Here is an 18,118-nt window from a genome sequence, read left to right on the forward strand (position 1 = left end):
GCTTGTGTTTGGTGTTGCAGTAGCCTCTTATCTATGGGCACACATGGTTTTGTTTTTCCTGTCACCCACCCTTGTACTTTCTAGTATTGACTCTTAAGAGCTAGACTGAAGAACATTAATGGTAACCAGTGAAGATCTGGCATCTTTCCAATCTCATTTCCGAGTTCCTCTTAGTTTTTATAAGGAAACAGTTCAATTTTGACAATTTAATGAAACTGTCCAGTGAAATTACTAGAAAATGTTTTAAAGTGTTGATATAAATGTATAAAGATTTCTTCCAAATAAATCAGCTTTTCTAATCCAGGACAAAAAGGTATATAAGCTCTGATATAGAGGCAAATGGGATCAGTTTTCTAAGTTTAAGGTATATGTGGAAATAGATCAGAAATTTGTATAAATAACAAATTCAATCTCTTCATTTGACAAATGAACTGAATTCAGAGAATGGAATTTAGTGTTATTCAACTCACAAGTAGGAAATCTGCAACTAAAATCTAGCTGTTTTGATATATTCTAGCTCTTCCATGACTACATTTTGAATGAAATTGTTGCTAAGTCTAGACTCAAAGGAATTAGGTGTAATTTATCTAAAAACTTTTTTTCACTGAGTTTTATTATGTACTATTTGCTACGAAAATATGTGTAACATATTTTGAAGCATAAGGCAAATACCAGTGAAAACATTAAGAATTGAAACATTACCAATGAAACTTTTCCAATGATCACATGCTTGTTTAAATACACATACCTAGGGACTGAAAAAATTAATAGTTGATTTTCACTAAAAATGGGTTTTGGGCACTTTTAAATATAGATGCGCACTATCCCTGTTAACCCTTAATTGGAAAAGTTCTTTGGAGCTGTTTGGGTACAACCTAGAGTGTAGCCCAGTGCCAGAGGTAAGATGGAAAGTCACTGAGTATGTCTGCTCACTGAGGAATGTTTTCAGCAACTTACAGACTTCATTTTCCCTAGCCACATTTATCCTCTTTCTCCAGTTAAAAAAAAGTATTAAAAAAATGTAAAATATACATGAACTTCGCCATTTTAAGTGTACAATTAAGTGGTATTAAGTATATTCATATTGTGCAACTAAAATCTATCCATCTCCAGAACTTTTTTCACCTTCTAAAACTGAAACTTGTACCCGTCTAACAGTAAGTCCCCAGTTTCCCCCTCCCCACACCCTGGCAATCACCATTTTACATTATGTCTCTGTGAATTTGACTGCTCTAGGTACTTCATGTAAGTGGAATCATGCAGTATTTTTTCTTTTGAAAATATCGAACACTTCATAAATTTATGTAGGTGCCATGCTAATATTCGTATTGTTCTAAGTTTAGTATGCGCTCCTGGAGTACTTTTTCTCTAATTTTAACATTACTAACTACTCAAAAATGTTTAAATACTAACACATCTATAACTGGGGTGGAAATGATAAGCATTTACTTTTCTGGGTGCATCCTGCCTCACCTCTTTTGCTCCTCTTTATAACACAAGAAAGTGTTCCTAAGCCTCTTTCAGGCCAGAAGTATACATTCTTATTTAGTATCTACTTTGAAACTTCCTTTTAGTTAACTGTTTCTCTTCCCTGTAAACTATGTACTTTTAACTTTTTGATAATTTTTGTTGGAGAGCTTTATGTAAGCTTTAGTTACTACATTTCCATCATAGTTTTATAGCCTATGTGCTATATTTTGAAGGATTTCATCTTTTACTGTAAATAGAGTGCAAGAAATAAATGCTTGGTTCTGCATCTGGACCTCAAGGCAAATTGGTATTCTGAGTTAACTATTTCCGGCCCTGAAAATAGAATTCTTCTCCATGAGGAATACTTTTATTTAATTACTTCTATTCTGTATTTCATAGGCTGCTCAAGAAAAAGAAGAACTTCAAAGGGAAGGTGACAGTTTGGATGCTAAGATCAACAAAGCTGAAAAAGAAATATGTGCTCTAGAAAACACCTTGCAAGTGCTGAACAGCTGCAATAACAATTACAAACAATCTTTTAAAAAAGTGACTCCATCTAGTATGTAGGAGTTAGCATGTTTTTACAAATATATGCAGTGAAACTTATAGTTATTTTAAAGAAAGGAACATTTTGAGACATAGAGAACAAAAATGTACCATGTTTGACTGAGTCAGAAAAAATACCCCTCCCCCTTAAAATAAGTGCTAAGGTGTTATTTCCATTATCAGCTCTAGTGATACGGCATATCACTTACCTAGGGGATTAATTTCAAATCCGCAGAAAATAGCAGCAGATTGGCTGCTCTGTGTTGACTAAATGAGTGGCTACTACATATGCCCATATTGTTTTTCAATAAGTAGACGTAAAGAATTTAACCTTTCATTTGATAAAAATGTTAGAAATTTAACATATGTTAAGACTTTAAGATTGCTTTCTACACAGCATGTTAAACATTTAAACTAAAAATCCTCTAAATTCTAGGTGATGAGTATGAACTAAAAATCCAACTAGAACAACAAAAAAGAGCTGCTGATGAAAAATACAGGTACAAGCAAAGACAAATCAGAGAGCTGCAGGAAGATGTCCAGGTAAATTCTACAGGTGTTAGTAATAAGCCCTTAGTAGAAGTCATCTATCATTATTATGTCTACTCTTGTTACCCTGTACAAAGACCATTTTTTAGAGAAGTGGTAAAACGTCTCATATAAATAATCAAAAATTAAAATCTGTGCTAAAGCACAATATGGACTTCTGATCATCACTTGTTAATTAGTTGATGAAGCACTGCTAATTATGATCTATCCACTAATCTTTATTTAATGTACTTTTAATTCATTTAATTCCTTAAAGATTGCTGCTTAAAACAAATTGAAAGATAAAAATAATCTAGTAGAAAGAGGTTACTAAAGCACATCACTGAAAGAGAAAACAATGTGCTTGGTAAGCATAAAATTTAAGTTTTTTTTTTTTTGCTAACAAAGTTAAAGGAACATGATGTGAACTGTGAATGTCTGAAAATTGCATGCTTTCAATAGTTACTGAATTGTTTCCTTCCCAAGTACCATAAAAATACTTTACAGTGGAGTTACATACAAAACTTAATCCTAGAACCACATTTATTATCTAATAAAAACCATTTATTTTACCCAATAAAATGTTATATACAAAAATAAATGAATTAAAGTTAAATGAATACTTGACAAATAGCAAGCTATGAAAGTTATTTTTGATTCTAATGTTAATATTTTATTTTCTGCAGAGTATGAAAAATACTTTAGAAGTTATAGAACATTTAACAAATAACATCAAAGAAAAATTATTAGAGAAGGAGGCTTACTCATTTCAACTAAGTAGAGAAACTGAGGAGCAGAAGCCAAAATTAGAAAGAGTAACTAAACAGGTACTGCTATTTTTAAAAACTGACCTGTCATATTTACATTTTTGAAGTTCCGAATAGTAAACTCAAATCCTTCATCCATTAAAAAATATTAAGTTCTGGAATATAGGTTTATTATAATTGACTGCTTTTGACCAACAGTGTGCAAAACTCACCAACGAAATCCGTCTTTTGAAAGACACAAAAGACGAAACACTAGAAGAACAAGACATCAGACTTCGTGAACTTAAAGATTTTCACAAGATCATTGATGGAATGTTAGTTGATGTCACAAAGGAAAATGCTGAGATCCGTATTATTCTTCAAACATACTTTCAACAGGTAATAACAGTATCTTCTAGTTAAACATATTAAACACTTTATGAAAACTTATAGCATTCATAAAGTGAAATCTAATTAAAAATATTCTCCTTCTAAAATACAGTGGTACTAATGATTTCTATTAAATATTCTTCCAGAACGGTTTAGAACTTCCTACAGCTAGTACTAAAGGCAGTCGTTGGAGTTCTAGATCTCCTTCACAGACTTCACTATCATCAGCAAAGTAAGTGGAAGGTTAAAAAACTATCTCAACTCTCATAGCTGCTGCCCTTACGTGAGCCCAGACACTTCCACATCGCTACAGTTGTTGGATTTTTCAGTATACTGCCAGTGCTCTCCTTACCCTTATCTACCTGCCTGAGCCAATGTCAGATGCAGAAACAGCTGTGCAACTCTAACCTCTATCTGGTGTCACTATTTATTTCCATTATAGCAGAGTGTCTTGGACCACCAGCTATTTCAGTACGATAAAGCAGGATGAAATTTTGGAGGTCACACCTAGTATGGTTAGCCCTGAGTTGGGTGCAGGGGGAGGGGGAACATTTTTTAACTATAAAAGGGTAACTTAGATGTAGAGACATGTAGTATGATTTTTATGATTAAAACCACACTGTAAAATTTTAAAGTCAGGATTTGATTTTTTTTATACTGTTTTAATTTGCTAAAAAGGAAATTATTCTTCTGCATTTGTGTTATCCAGAATCTCATAAAGGGATGTTTAAAATTCTTGTGCTTTGCTGACAAAATTTTTATGATCTAACTTTTAAAATTCCCAATTTCCTACAGTCAGTGGCCAGTTTACTTTTCATTAGTTCTTGAAGAGGTTTCACAAAGCAAAAGGGACACCTAAAAAGATAGGGTTTAAAAAAGTTTCTACGTGAACATGGTGGGCAGCCACTTGAACATCCCTGTACTTTCATACATTTTTTAACTCAGAATTGTATGGCTAGTTATAATTTTCAAATCATCCCACCATTTTTTCCTATCACTAGGTCTATTTTCTTCTTATATAACCTATCATTTTAATCACTTTTGCCAGCACTAAATTCCCATGCCCTTTCTACTTTTTATGCTTAACAATTTTTTGTAAATTTTTAATGTTTGACAATTCCATCTCTAAGTTGATTATAGTTGAAAACATTTTTTTCTCATATAGAAACATATGTGTTGAACTATTTTTCTACTGGTTTGAAACTTATGTTCTTTACTTTTTAAAAAACTGATTTCTTGATATTAATGGTCATGCTTTTAAAATGTACTATTAGCACTATTATGTACTTTTTGACCTCTTTAATTACTTGTGGGATTATGGTATGTTTTGCCATTAATGATGGGGTCTCTATTAAGATATAAATTTTGAATTAAATTTAAAATAATTGTTTTTTCTTTTAGGTCATCGAAGAGTACCACAAGTACTTCTGCTTCTCAGACTTCGATCAAAGTATTACAGCTGACCTTCCCAGAATCTTCTTCACTAACTGGCAGCACTTCCAGGCCAACTAGTGCTAGCAGTAGCTCCAGTAATGATAAAAGCAAAAAGAGCAGCAAGTAAACATTTTAATCTCTCTTTCGAATTGTAAACACAAAAATTTCATATTTTCAATAGTAAATTCCACTGTATGCTTTTGGATACTGTATAATGATATATAGAGTCCTACTGAAATAGTGTTAGGAAAGATACAGACAAAAGTTTTATCCAGTGGAAAATGTAAAAATTAATAGTTAAAAAAAAAAGTCAAGCAATTGTGTCCAAATAAACCAAGGAAATGTTTAATTTTCTTATCCTTTTTCTGAGTATTTTCTTCACAAAGAAGGAAAGCAGTTATAGATTTTAACAATGCTACATGTTATACAAACGGAAAATTATGTTTTTCACTGTTATTTTAATGTTATATTAGAAAATAGTTCACTTTATTACTTCACACTAGCCATGAAACTACGCTTTTTTTCCTGAAAGATGTAACAGAATCTTTTCAGGAAGAAATTTCTAAAGATTCATTGTACTATAAAGAGTTCATTGCACTACTAAAATTCTCATTTACCCTAGAAGATCCTGAAATTAGGTTTTCTTTATTGAAAGAAACATTTTCCAGACTTTTGGGGGAGAAATCTATTAGTTTCCTCTTTTGGTATAATTTAAAAATTTTTAACCAAAAAATAGCATTACCCTCACCCCTCCACCAAAAAAAATTGACAGGAAAGAGAAACACTGTACATCAATAAAAATGTAGCTTAAATTTTTAGGAATTATTCTGCTCTGATCCTGAAAGAAGTCAAACACATTAAAGATTTTGCTCTTTAGATACAGACAACCAAACATAAAGAATGTATTTCAAAATTTTCTTGATTTAATAAACAAAGCTAGGTGTGATTCGATTTGCAATAGGAATTCCATAAATTTATAGTGGAAGTAGACCACAAGATATAGAATTAGTTATTCCAGTTAATACTCCATTGTAACATGTACCCAACACTTTGAACTCCTGGAATAGTGTGGAGTATCAGTATAATGTTATTAAACTGTTTTTCAAGTCTATTAGAATCTAAGTACTTAAATGAGTATTGTCTCCTTCAAACCTTGGAAAAAAATGTTATAATTGCCATTCTTTAGAACTATCATTTGTCGTTCCTTCTGAAAGGCAGTAGCAGTGGTAAACCTGTTTCTCCTGATCATTATTTGAAAATATCACTTTTAGAAACAACCAGCAAAAGTCCAATGAATAAGATGGATGAAAAAGCTAGATGAAAAGCTGGATAACAATTTTTTGGCTGAAACATATAAAAACCGATTAATCTTAAATCACTTTTTATTATGTTCACCGAAATTCTTATTTTTTGCCCTATATTACTTTGTAAATTACTTGAAACTTGAAATAATATTACATACTGTTCTATGAAGGCGGGGATTGAGTCTTACTAGCTTTGTGACCTTGGGCAAGTTAGTTCTCTATGCTTTTTTCCTCAGTTATAATATCGACAGTACCAGTTACTTGCATCACAAGTTTACTGAAATAATCAGATAATATATATAAAATGCACATGGCCTGACATAGAGAAACTGCATAATAACTTCTATTATTGAATCACCACCCAAAGGCTAGCACGATATTTGTGGAATGGTTAGGTTCTCCAGCCAGCATACAAGTCTACATTTAACTCTTCCAACTTCAGTGTAACAATGCTAAATGGTAAGACAAAGGGTCATTCCATTATCCCTGAATCTGGTGCCATCTTAACATCCATCCGTTGTGTTAGAAAGTCATCTACTTATGGAAACCAAGAGAAGCCTGGGTATGTATAAACTATTGACATAAAGATGTTAAGGAAAAAAAATTGCTTAAGATATCACTAGAGATTCTTGACAGATATATCCCCAATACTATTTTTTTTGCTGATGTGTTTCCTGAAAACATTAAGGGATTTTGTTAAAATTAAAACGGTGTGTGTAAAATTCTGATGTTGTACTAGGAATTCCTAAAGGTCAAGGGCTATGTCAAGAGTTTTTACTCTTTAAGGCTACTACGGAAGACTAACGGAAATGATACCCAAGCTATTAATACACAGAAAGAACTAGGGACACTTTTAAGATGAGTTTCTTGGTGCAAAGCAACTGACCAATTCTTCCTGTTACTACCTATTGTTTTTGACCAGTTTCTTTCTCTGTTCTATTGTAAAACAAATTTCAGCTAAATCATTAGGCTCCTATCACTAGTCTGAAGGTTACAAATACTACGTGCCCAGTTATGCTTAAATTTTGATATTTTACTGTTGGCAAGAACAGTGAGACAGAACAAGGACTGAAAGTGTCTTTCTTAGACCTCTGTGGATGGACACTCACCTATCCCCCAACTCATCCATCCAGTGTCATCATGAGTGATAGTATTAAAGGTCCATTGTCATTTAGTGTCTATAATCTTAGAGACGCTGAAGACCATTATAAATTCAACACATATGACTCTTATCTGTTTCCCAAATAATACACTATAATGTTTTCAATAATTTGGGAAAGATCCTTACAATCCCTGTCCTTTCGTTAGCTCTAGTTGCTAGAATTTATTCTGAGTAAAACCAGGCTGTTGGCCTAGTCATTTATTCACACCTTGAGAAAGGAGGCATCAGGGGAGCGGTGCCATCTCAAGAATTTTAAAAATATGACCAATCTGTTCCCAACTGGACATCTACAATACTAAGACAGTTTCCTTATTTTCTTTCCATTAGAGAAAAATTCTTGCCAGGAATATAGTCTCTAAGATTTTAAAAATATTTAAAGTTAAAAAAACATTTCTTAGGGCTATAATTCTAGCAATAAAGTAAAAATAAATAGAAAAGAAACAAAATGAGCTCCTATCAAATTTTCATGGCTTTATTCCTAAGGTACTTGTTAAGCTGGTATATAAACCGTTTTTAAGTAAATTAGGCTTTAGAGGCCAATTAGATAGTCTGTCTACCATTTTAAAAGTTATGCAAAAATTTTAATATTTAAACAGACAATATAAAATGAGATCTAAGGAACGTTCAAATAAATGTCTCTCTTTCAAAAGCTGAGGGCTTTTAAATAAACAAGAGAGAGAATGAAACAATTTTTGATGAAAATGCCCCAAGTGTTTAGTGTACAAATTTAATTTTCTCTCAAACAGCAGGTTAAGCTGGATTCAAAGAATTCTCATTAACCATAATACAATGAAGAAACAATACCTTGATAATCATCTTTAAATGGTTTAAATCTTAAGAGTAAGAAATACTGTGCATGAACATGAAAAGACTAAAAAATCAAGCTGTGAAAAAGGAGACCTACAACTAAAACAAATATACTTTGAGAATAACTGAAAAGCATTTTTCTGCAATCTCTACAAGTAAAATAACTTTAGGAGCAGAGACTTCCACACTGGACTGTTATGATTAAAAGGTCCTAAACTTTTATTAACAGCCTTTAGTATAACAGTGCTGATTCCCTTGACATATTAATTTTTTTGCTTATTTCCTTTTTCTTTCTCAAATGCAGCTATCTGATTAAATATATTGAGCAAATTTGGAGGTAAATTTTTTTTAACTCCACTTTCTGAATGCTCCTTGCTATTTAGTCCATCTTCTTCTGGAAACTCTGTTTTAATATCCTCCTCATAATTATCCTCTCTTTCATATTCTCCTTGATTTTTACTTACTTGGTATCTTTGCTCATGTCTACTAAAATCACGTGATCCACAATAAGTATTTTTTTTATATTTTTCAACTGATTTTGAAGAGTAGTCTGAGCTTGCTGGTGAAGTGGAACACCTCATGGAACCTGGCTCCCACCTTCTATAGTGCTCTTTTTTTCCTTCTATATCTTTTTCAATTTTTCTATAACCATAAATTTTTATCTTGTCCTCTGGATTCCTACAGAAGGAATCTGAGGGATCTCTTCTACTGGAAAAATGTCTTTCTGATTTATATGGCTTTTCTGTTTTGCTACTCCCTGCCTGAGTTTTATAGCTATTATAAAAATCTCTTGGATCTTCAGACCTACCTCCAAAATCATCCGGAATTTCAACTGAAGATGAAGAGAGAGGGCATCTATCTTTCTCTTTTATCTGTTTCTTTTGATATGGAACCCTATCCTGCTTTTCCAGTAGTTTTTCCACTTCTTGTCTTTGGTTAAGAAAAGATGCTGAAGTATTGGCTGGAACTGGGAACCACTCATCTTTCTTATTCTGATCTATCTGATTTGAGGATGCCTTAGCTGAATGCCTTTTGGAACTTCGAGAAGACTCAGAACGGTTCCTCTTATGTTTCTTGTGCCTTCTGTGATCAGAAGAGGAAGAGGACGATGAAGAAACTGATTCATCACCAGAAGAAACACTTGAAGAGGAAGAAGTTGATTTTCTTCTTTTCTTCTTTAGCCTAAAAAAAGTAGTTAATTCATCAGATATGTTACGTACAAAATGTTTATCCATAAAGATTTTAGTTCCACTCTGTTCTCTTTAAAGATTTCATAAAAGCGGTGGCTTGCATAAGTAATTATTATAAGACTCTTAGTTACTTTAAGATTCAATTTTACCATCAAGCACCACTTTTGGGAAAAAATATTTTTGTAGACAGCTGTCACTGTAAACAAATCCATTTCTGAAAGACAGTGACATTTCCAACATTAACATAAAAATAAGAACCTGAACATATACAGGAAAGAATTGAAGTTTAATAGATGCCTATCTCTAAGAGCATAGTTCCTTCGCTTCAGCACTAATGGCATTTTGTTGAGAGGGTAGGGTGGCAGGGGTTCTAAAAGATTGTAGGATGTTTAGCAGCACTCATAACATCTGCCCACTAGATGCCAGTAGCACTTCACCTGTATGACAACTAAAAATGTCCCTGGAGAACAAAACTACCCCTGCTGCTCTATTTCTAAAACATTGCTCCCTAAAATACAGGTAGTTAAAATAACAATATATATTTTATTTTTGAGTTTTTTTTCCCTCCAGATTTCTAGCCTTAGATTCTACTTTAATTTCTTTTATAGAAATATTTGTGGTATAATTGCTAGAATAATTGTTATGATCTGAAATACTTTTACATTTTTACTTACTTTACCTCCATATGGCACTTTGGTTCAACTCAGTGGTTGCTTTAAGTTCAAAAATACCGAATATTATAGTTTACCTTTTCTCCTCTTTTAAGAGCTTACGCAACTTTTCTGCACTTGTTTCTATTTTCTTTGTTTTCTGCTTTTCTTCCTTTTCAGCTTGTTTTTCTCTTAATTCCAAAGATTTCTTTTAGAACCCAGATATCGGAAAAAACCACACGTTAAAAAAAGCAGAATATATAAAACCCAGTTTTCAAAAAAACCCCCACCCCCCCACCAGAAATCAAATATGGTATACCCAAATCACCATATATCCAGCATTAAACAAGTATTTTTAATGTATAAAAATTAATCATACAGGTGTTTGGCATTAATCATTGGAATAGCCAGAACAGTATTGAGGACCATATTGCAGTTGGTATTCCATGAAAAACGGGGAAGCCATTGCATTGGTACCCATGACCCAGAATGCAAGAAAGGGAAAGAATGTATAAAAATTATTTTAGAAAATTGAAAAAATTTTTAAATAGGACACATTTTATAAAATTCAAATAAAGAAATTCCATTAAGATGAATTGAGGGGGGAAATCACCATGTTCAAATACAAACCATTTAAAAAATAGCACAGCCCAGTTGGATGCATGATTACATAAGAAATCATTTTCCAGTTTGAGGATGGGGATGAGCAGCACCAGATGTCACAGACACAGCAGCAATGGTCCAATTCAGAAGAAAATGCATGAGAAAACATCATCATCAGTATTACAGGAAAAGACAGTTTAAAATATCTCTCAAAAAGATTTTTAGAATTAGCTCGATTACATTACTTAATTTTGTAATCACCAGGAAAGCTCACTACAGGGACAGTACTCAAAAACTACATACCAAATTTAGGCAATCTGAATTTTCTCATAGAGGTATTTTTACTTTTGAGTAGTAACAAAAAAGAAGAGGCACTAAGAAGCAATGTCAAACCCAATTAGGAAAAGCTGTATCTACAAAGAAAATTTTCATAATGCCTTAAGTAATCTAGAATTGTTTTCTGAAGAAGAAAGTTTTGGTATTAACTTCATATATCACTAAATTTCTAAGAGGAAATAAAGAATCACCTGCATATATTTATGAAGCTTCTGCAAAGCATCCTCTGCATCTTTAAAAGTCTCATCCAAATCCAAAGCTTTCTTATAGTAACTTTCAGCATTTAAAAACTTTTCTTCTTCTTCTAACCTAATTTTGAGAGGAAGATTTAGCTTTTTGTAAAAACAAAAAGTCTTCAAACATGCATACAGGTCAGAGGCTTATTGGGGAAAAACCATGTTTAGCAAATTATTTTCTTAATTGAACAATACCTAAATCTTATGTTTTACTATTTCACATAAAACCACATAAAACAGAACAAAAATACCAAACAGATTGGTGGTTGCCAGAAGTGGGGGTAGGGGGTGGCTGAAATGGGTAAAAGTAGTCATAAGGTATAAACTTTCAGTTGTAAGTCTTGGGGATGTAATGTTCAGCATGGTGACTGACCATTGTTCATAAAACCGTGTTGTACATTTGAAAGCTAAGAGAGATCTTAATAGTTCTCACCAGAATAAAAAAAGTTTGCAACTATGTGTTATAATGGATGTTAATAGGGCTTACTGTGGTGATCACTTTAATATATTAAACCACTATGTTGTATACCTAAAACTAATATGTTATGTCAATCATATCTCAGTTTAAACAAAATAAACCCCAAATCCAAAAGACAAATAGGAATCCATCAGTGGTAACTAAAAACATACTGCAGGTCCAGCATTGGCATTTTAATATGATATATAAAAACACATTATTGATATCCTAAATTTAGTATGATCTTGAGCTTTAGCATATTATTATATAGGCTGGCTTTTCCTAGTAGTTCATGAAAATTTTTCCTTTCTACAGAAATATTTTCCCAGAATATTCACTGTTAAAGTTGGAAATAACAACTCACATGTGTATATTGCAATTAGCTTCTAGACTGGATAATTATTAGATGATGCTCAGAAGCTTATACTATGAAAAATCAAAGTCTGGAGCAGGATTTTACAAACTATTTTCAGTTTTTATAAAGGAAGAAAAAGAAATTACTGTAAATGAATAAACAAAGAAAACTCCAATGGCTTTAATGGGATAACTTTTGTGTCAGACTGGGTATGAGGAGGAAAGGACCAGTCAAAGAGGATCAACGTTTCTGGCCTGTGTAAATGGATAGATGGTGTTGCCATTCACTTAGTACAAAGACACCAATACAAGGGTAATAAGGCAATTACGTCTAAGTTGGTACTATCTACCTATTGAGAAAGTAAAAGTCTGCTCCAATCACTTGGGTCCAAGCAAAAGTTCTTATGAGTTAAAAACAAATATTGCAAAATCTCATTAATTTAGAATTCTAGTATGATCATACAAGCTGAAGAATAATCAGGCAAATTCATGAAACAGAGAGGAGATAATTCTAGTTTTAAAAATTGTACACCTGAAACTTACTGGGTTTCATTAACCAATGTCACAACAAAAAAACAAAAACCAAAAACCAAACAAAAAATCAACAGCAAAAAGACGCTATTAATTATAAACTGGTTTTTAATTATTAAAGCAGGCTGTTAGCAAATTACATTTGAAGTATTGTTTCTTCAAAATATTTTATATGTTAGACTAATCTATTAATTATTAAAGATTTATAATAGAACTATATACCAGGTATTATGCCGGCATCTCAGGAGAGTAACATAAGTGACAGTGTTTGTTCTTAATGATTTGCTCTTCCATTTAATCTGAATTTTTGGATTTTGCTGGACAGAGTAGTGCAATAAACCGAATATAACAGTAAATCTTATTTGTAATTAACAACAGTAGCTTTCGATTCATATTTCTGGCATCCTAGTAAAATGATGAAATAAACTGTACGTTAACTTCTTGTCTTTTTTAAAACAAAGCTTCTAGTGTATGCCCAGGAAAAGGATACCCACCTAATTTCTTATACCTTTACATTTATATTTCTGTGTAATAAAGATATATATTCAGAACAATGAACTCAAGATACGAAAATATCTCTAATTATAAAGAACCCCAATAAGAAAAATAACTATTTAAAAAACATTTTCAAACTTGAAACTAAGAGTGTTCTGAATTAAGTGATTAAAGATGTTATTTTCTTATGTGAAGTTCAAAATTTTATAGCAGTTGGTTGAATATTAGATCTCTATTAAACAAATCTGACACTTACTGCCCTCCTCTTTCTACAAGTGTCTGGCAGAGGTATTTTCTTGCATTCCTGTGAGTTGGACAGTTTTCCAATGCAAGCTCAAAATCTTCTATTGCTTTGTTCAGACTTCCTTTCGTTGCATATCTAGAGATAGGAAACAAAATTAGAAGGGTTTATCTTGTGAGCTATTCATAAATTTCGTACATATTTACCTTGTAAATATTTCTTAAAACCCATGATCCACTTACAATGCTCCACGAGCTACCAAAGCTTCCACATTTTCTTTGTCTATTTCTAGAGCCTTATTGTACTCATTCATAGCATCCACATGGCGTCCAACTTTAAAATAATCAACTCCAATCTTCACACTAAAAAGACATTTGTAGAGCATCACAAACATTTCACAGAATATCCAAACAAAATGTTAATATGGCTAAATTTTTAAAGCACATTACATTTGGCTAATATTTATTCTTTAATACTTTCCAAATACCTAAAAAGCATTCTGCCTTTGGGTAGTTGCATAACAAATATGTGTGAAATCTACATATCAATATACTAATTCCTTTTGAAAAAAATTGAAAATGTTGGCTTAAGTCTGTTAAGTTTACAACATAACACTATTTACATCTATAAGAAAGCTAATGTCAAAAAGGCATTTTAATTCATTTATAAACAAATTTGGTCTTAACGATGACATAATGCTTGCTTTACCCTACACAATGCAATTGTTGAAAGACAAAGTCTTCATACCATTTTAAAGCCCAAGATGCAGACTGTTTCTTTCTTAATGCAGAAGCAAAATCATCTTCAGAGAAATTTTTGCTATTAAAGAAAATAAAAGTCAAATCAAACTGTATACTTTTTTTTTGTAACTAGTTCACTTTGCCTGAAAGGTTAAAACTCAACATTGAAAAAGTGAATCTCAAGCAAGAAATCTGTATTGCATTTACAAAGAAAAGTTCTTTAACTCTCAGGAATGACTTATTCCTAAACATTTTTCTTTAGCATATACACAAAATTCTTATAAATTTTCTGAATCTTTGTCTACTTGGTCACATGGTACACATCTAATCATTGATAGGACTCAATTCCAGGAGATGGGATCACCTAGTTTATTTAACTTTTGGCATGTTGCTGCCACCAGGCTTAGGATAGTCAAATACATCCCTCGGTTATGCAGCTTTTGAGCTCAGCACCATCACCTTATCACTTAATAGAATAACACCAATTTACTATACCTTTGTAGGCCTCTCATTAAAGATGGTGGATTAGATTCATCTATTCCTAGTTTTCCTAGAAGAAATTCAACTACTCCTGGATTAACAAATCCCAAGGAACTCTGCATGACGTTTTCATATGATTCCAAAGAATTGCTATTTAGTTCAACACTCCTCCTTAAAAAATATAAGAATCACAATATGAAAATCATAAACATAATTAGCATGTCCCATTTCTATTAGAGAAATAAAATTCCATTTCTATTAAAGAAATGTCATTATTACATTAAATATTGATACCACTTTTGTATGTGTGGCAATGTCATCACTTCATTCCTTTTGTTAAGTTTGAAGAAATTTAACGTTTATATAAATACACGAGCATACTTTGAAATAAGAGAAATTAAAATTCTACTCTGTTGTCAGAAGTTGGATAAAATTTGCTATTTTTTAGTCAAGAAACTGTTTTGCAATTAACTGCTGTTGAAATAATGTGGATAAATTACCTGTAGTACAAAGGAAGCTCTTCAGAACTAATCACACCTAATTTAACACCAGATAGGTGTGGTGGAAGAGATGAGCTATATAGAGATACTGCAAGCTTTTCATGATATCTGTCAATATCCTTGATTCCAGCTTAAAAAAAAATGAGAAAACCAAGCTGATTAACAAGAAAATGGAAAACCAAAACACAACAAAAACCTTTCAAACACTATTCTCATTAATCCATATTTTCAAAATTAATAAAAACAACAATCTTGACAACTGTTACTTTTTTATTAGGATAAAGTTGATCACCTCGAATGATATCACCAGTTTGGTAATATGATAAAGGATCCCCATGGTTACTGTGAGAAGGTACATCTCTTAATGGACAAAGAGCCTGCAATGAGAAGTATTTTAAAACAGATGTTCCATTCTTCGGTGAAAAGGGTCTTCTTTTATCCTAGTTGTTCAGTAAAAACAGTTAATAGTTGACATAAACTTTAAAAAATCAACCAGCGCCCTAAGGTCTAAATTTAAATAAAGATTTTAATTATAAGTAATTTCTATGCCAAAATACAATAAAACAAGTTTCTTGGTTCAGTTAGAAAACTAATGAAATTAGTTTAAAAACTGCTGAAATTTCAGCTCGAAAAATCTCATGAAATTTGCAATTACTGTTAGGAAGCAAATATAAGTGGATTATGAAACAAAAAGATATCTTGCACTTGTTAAAAATGAAACTAAAAGCTGTCCAGTAAGTATGAAAATTCCAATTAAATGAAATGTGAATATTCCAAAGTTTGTCTGTAATCCAGTCTATGACACTTTTTGCTTTCCTTCCCTTTTCATCTGCTTTGATAGACAGCAAATATCAAACCTTTTAAAGTGACACATTTCAGATTCAGGACTATTCATCTTTGGCAAAGTATCATATTATAATGTACAAATCTCATTTAATTACTGTAAATAAATAAATGGGTCAGGAATTTATTTTTAAATTATCCACATGGAAGTGTCGAATGCCAAATACTAAATAATTAAAAACATGTTCAGCTAGGAAAAGTAAGTCCAAATACTAATCAATCTCACCACTCACTGATATCTCTTTGAACATATGAAAAGGGACTTCGCCCCTGCCAATCAAGGGGACTATAAAAAACCCCAAAACGAAATTCTATCACTGCTAATAATTTTTTTAGTAAGAAAAGGTACTTTATTTTTCTCCAATTTATATTTATTAATTCTTGAAAGTGTAAGCAGGTATGCGTAAGTACAGCTGGATGCAGACATAATTCTTGCATTTAAATGACCATCGAAAGCAGAAGCAATCAAAGAAATGAAAAGTGAGTAACTTACTGTGATTTCTAAGTGGGATATATCTCTCATGATGCCACTGCCTAAACAAATCAACACCATGAAAAACCCAAATTCCCGAATGGAACTAATTCTTCCAATCACTATGTCACCACGCTCAATATCTCGGAAAAATAGCTCTCTCCGATCCATGCTAGGTATTTCCATGAATTGCTCTAAAGGTGGCATGATTGCATAATGATCTGAAAAAATAATTAACAAAATTACAATAGTTTGTGTTCAGCTTTATCTTAAGTAGTTAAAACCATCTGCAATCAAAAGATTTTAAGACTCAACTCACCTTCATTGTCTTCATTAATGTCAGAAGTTGCAGGTGCATCTGATTTCCAGGGAAGTGCAAAAAGCAGATCCGCTTTTTTGGAAATGAATTTTTGTATATCAATGTTGTCAACTCTCTTCTCCTTTCTTAAAAAGAAACAAAATTTATGAAAACTGGTTTATTTGCAAAACCTTTCCGTGTGTTCAAGTTTCTGCTCATGGATTTCATTAACCAATCGGGTCCATCCTAGCTTCTGTCCGTACACCCTCCGAAAAAAAGTTTTAACCAGGGATTCTCTAACTCGCCAGCCTGTAGGTGGAGGGCGAGGAAACTTAAAAAGTGACGCCCGCAGCCCCAGATACAAAAGCCCAAAGGATTTTAGCTAAAGAATCTGCGACTCTGTTAGGCAATTATCAGAGAAAAAGATCATCCTGCATCCCGCATCCCGCAATGTCCTCAACAGGAGCGCGGACCCTCCATCCAGCCCTCTGTATCAGCGCCGCAGTCCTCACGTGCTCACGGCCACACTGGACTCACCCGCCCGGCTGCGGTAGCGGGGCCCAGAGCTGCGTCCCCTCCCCCGTCTCGCAGCGTCGCCGCGGTCCCATTACCTGCCCTGTAACGGCTGCTGGGACGTCGGGCCCCGGGCAGGCTCGGCCACGGATCCTAGAAGGCTCCGGAAATGCGGATTGTCCTGCTGTTCGCTCCGGAGCAGGGAGAGCAATGACGGCCCGTGGTAATTCAGAGACTGCCGCAGAAGGTCTCGGTCCATGGCTAGAGACTGCGGGGCTGAAATACCGGTGGGCTCCTAGCCCTTCGGTTCCGTGCCTCCTACCTTAGCGCCGTTGTGCCGGAGGCTGAGCAAACGCCTAGAAGCCGCCGGAAACACACATCGCAGACGCTTTGAGTTGCCTCCCGGAAGCGCCCTCTAAGTGGCGGCGCAGCGGAGCTCTGCCTCTGTCTCGCGAAATTGAGCGAGAGTACGGAAGCCGGAAGGGTTGGGCTGCGCGTTTTCCGAGCTAGAGGCTGACCACGGCTCCGAGGTGGTGATGTGTGTGACGAGTTTACTTTTTAAAGTTTCCATGGCGTTATTATTACATTACATTGCAATGGCCTGAGCTCTACTCTATGGTACATAACAATTCATTCTTCAATTTAGTGAGACGGGTTTAAGTGCCAGTGCCCGAACAGGTGAGAACTCCAAACGAGTTACAAAGGTTCTCTCAAAGTACTCGCTGGATGGAATCACTACTTATGTCTCAGGCATAACTGCTTTGGGAGATTTCCAGATAGGCTAAAGGGTAC

General features: G+C 33.5%; 2 protein-coding genes across 3 annotated transcripts in view; one reads left to right on the forward strand and one right to left on the reverse strand.

The window, feature by feature from the left end:
- The window catches only part of CCDC39 (coiled-coil domain 39 molecular ruler complex subunit), a 45,839-nt gene extending 39,614 nt beyond the window's left edge, over positions 1-6,225 (forward strand). The window contains exons 15-20 of one of the 2 annotated variants that reach the window (XM_039855862.1): positions 1,870-2,029; positions 2,453-2,559; positions 3,231-3,371; positions 3,510-3,689; positions 3,827-3,912; positions 5,082-6,225. In XM_039855862.1, the coding sequence (XP_039711796.1) occupies positions 1,870-2,029; positions 2,453-2,559; positions 3,231-3,371; positions 3,510-3,689; positions 3,827-3,912; positions 5,082-5,241 (834 nt within the window). In that variant the 3' untranslated portion in view covers positions 5,242-6,225. The remainder of the gene's footprint in view (positions 1-1,869; positions 2,030-2,452; positions 2,560-3,230; positions 3,372-3,509; positions 3,690-3,826; positions 3,913-5,081) is intronic. The other variant, XM_039855863.1, reaches the window with a different exon arrangement.
- Positions 5,444-17,680, reverse strand: TTC14 (tetratricopeptide repeat domain 14). Its single transcript, XM_039855864.1, has 12 exons — positions 17,425-17,680; positions 16,835-16,959; positions 16,537-16,736; positions 15,493-15,577; positions 15,201-15,330; positions 14,716-14,871; positions 14,228-14,299; positions 13,723-13,842; positions 13,496-13,618; positions 11,358-11,475; positions 10,326-10,435; positions 5,444-9,569 (listed from the first exon to the last, which is right to left on the reverse strand). Exons 1-12 carry the CDS (start codon positions 17,583-17,585, stop codon positions 8,651-8,653), a joined length of 2,319 nt encoding a protein of 772 aa, XP_039711798.1. The 5' UTR covers positions 17,586-17,680; the 3' UTR covers positions 5,444-8,650.
- Between the last annotated feature and the right edge of the window lie 438 nt (positions 17,681-18,118).

The sequence above is a fragment of the Pteropus medius genome, unplaced genomic scaffold (assembly GCF_902729225.1).
Source record: "Pteropus medius unplaced genomic scaffold, Ma_sr-lr_union100, whole genome shotgun sequence".
NCBI classification, from domain to species: domain Eukaryota; kingdom Metazoa; phylum Chordata; class Mammalia; order Chiroptera; family Pteropodidae; genus Pteropus; species Pteropus medius.

Bases quoted from the DNA above. Each gene is read 5' to 3' on its own strand.
- TTC14 (XM_039855864.1), bottom strand. From the start codon at position 17,585: ATGGACCGAGACCTTCTGCGGCAGTCTCTGAATTACCACGGGCCGTCA. The intron at 15,331-15,492 runs GTGATCAACTTT...TTTTTTTTTAAG, and splicing joins AACTGGTGATATCATTCGAG to CTGGAATCAAGGATATTGAC. The intron at 14,300-14,715 runs GTATAGTAAATT...TTTCTTTAATAG, and splicing joins TTAATGAGAGGCCTACAAAG to CAAAAATTTCTCTGAAGATG.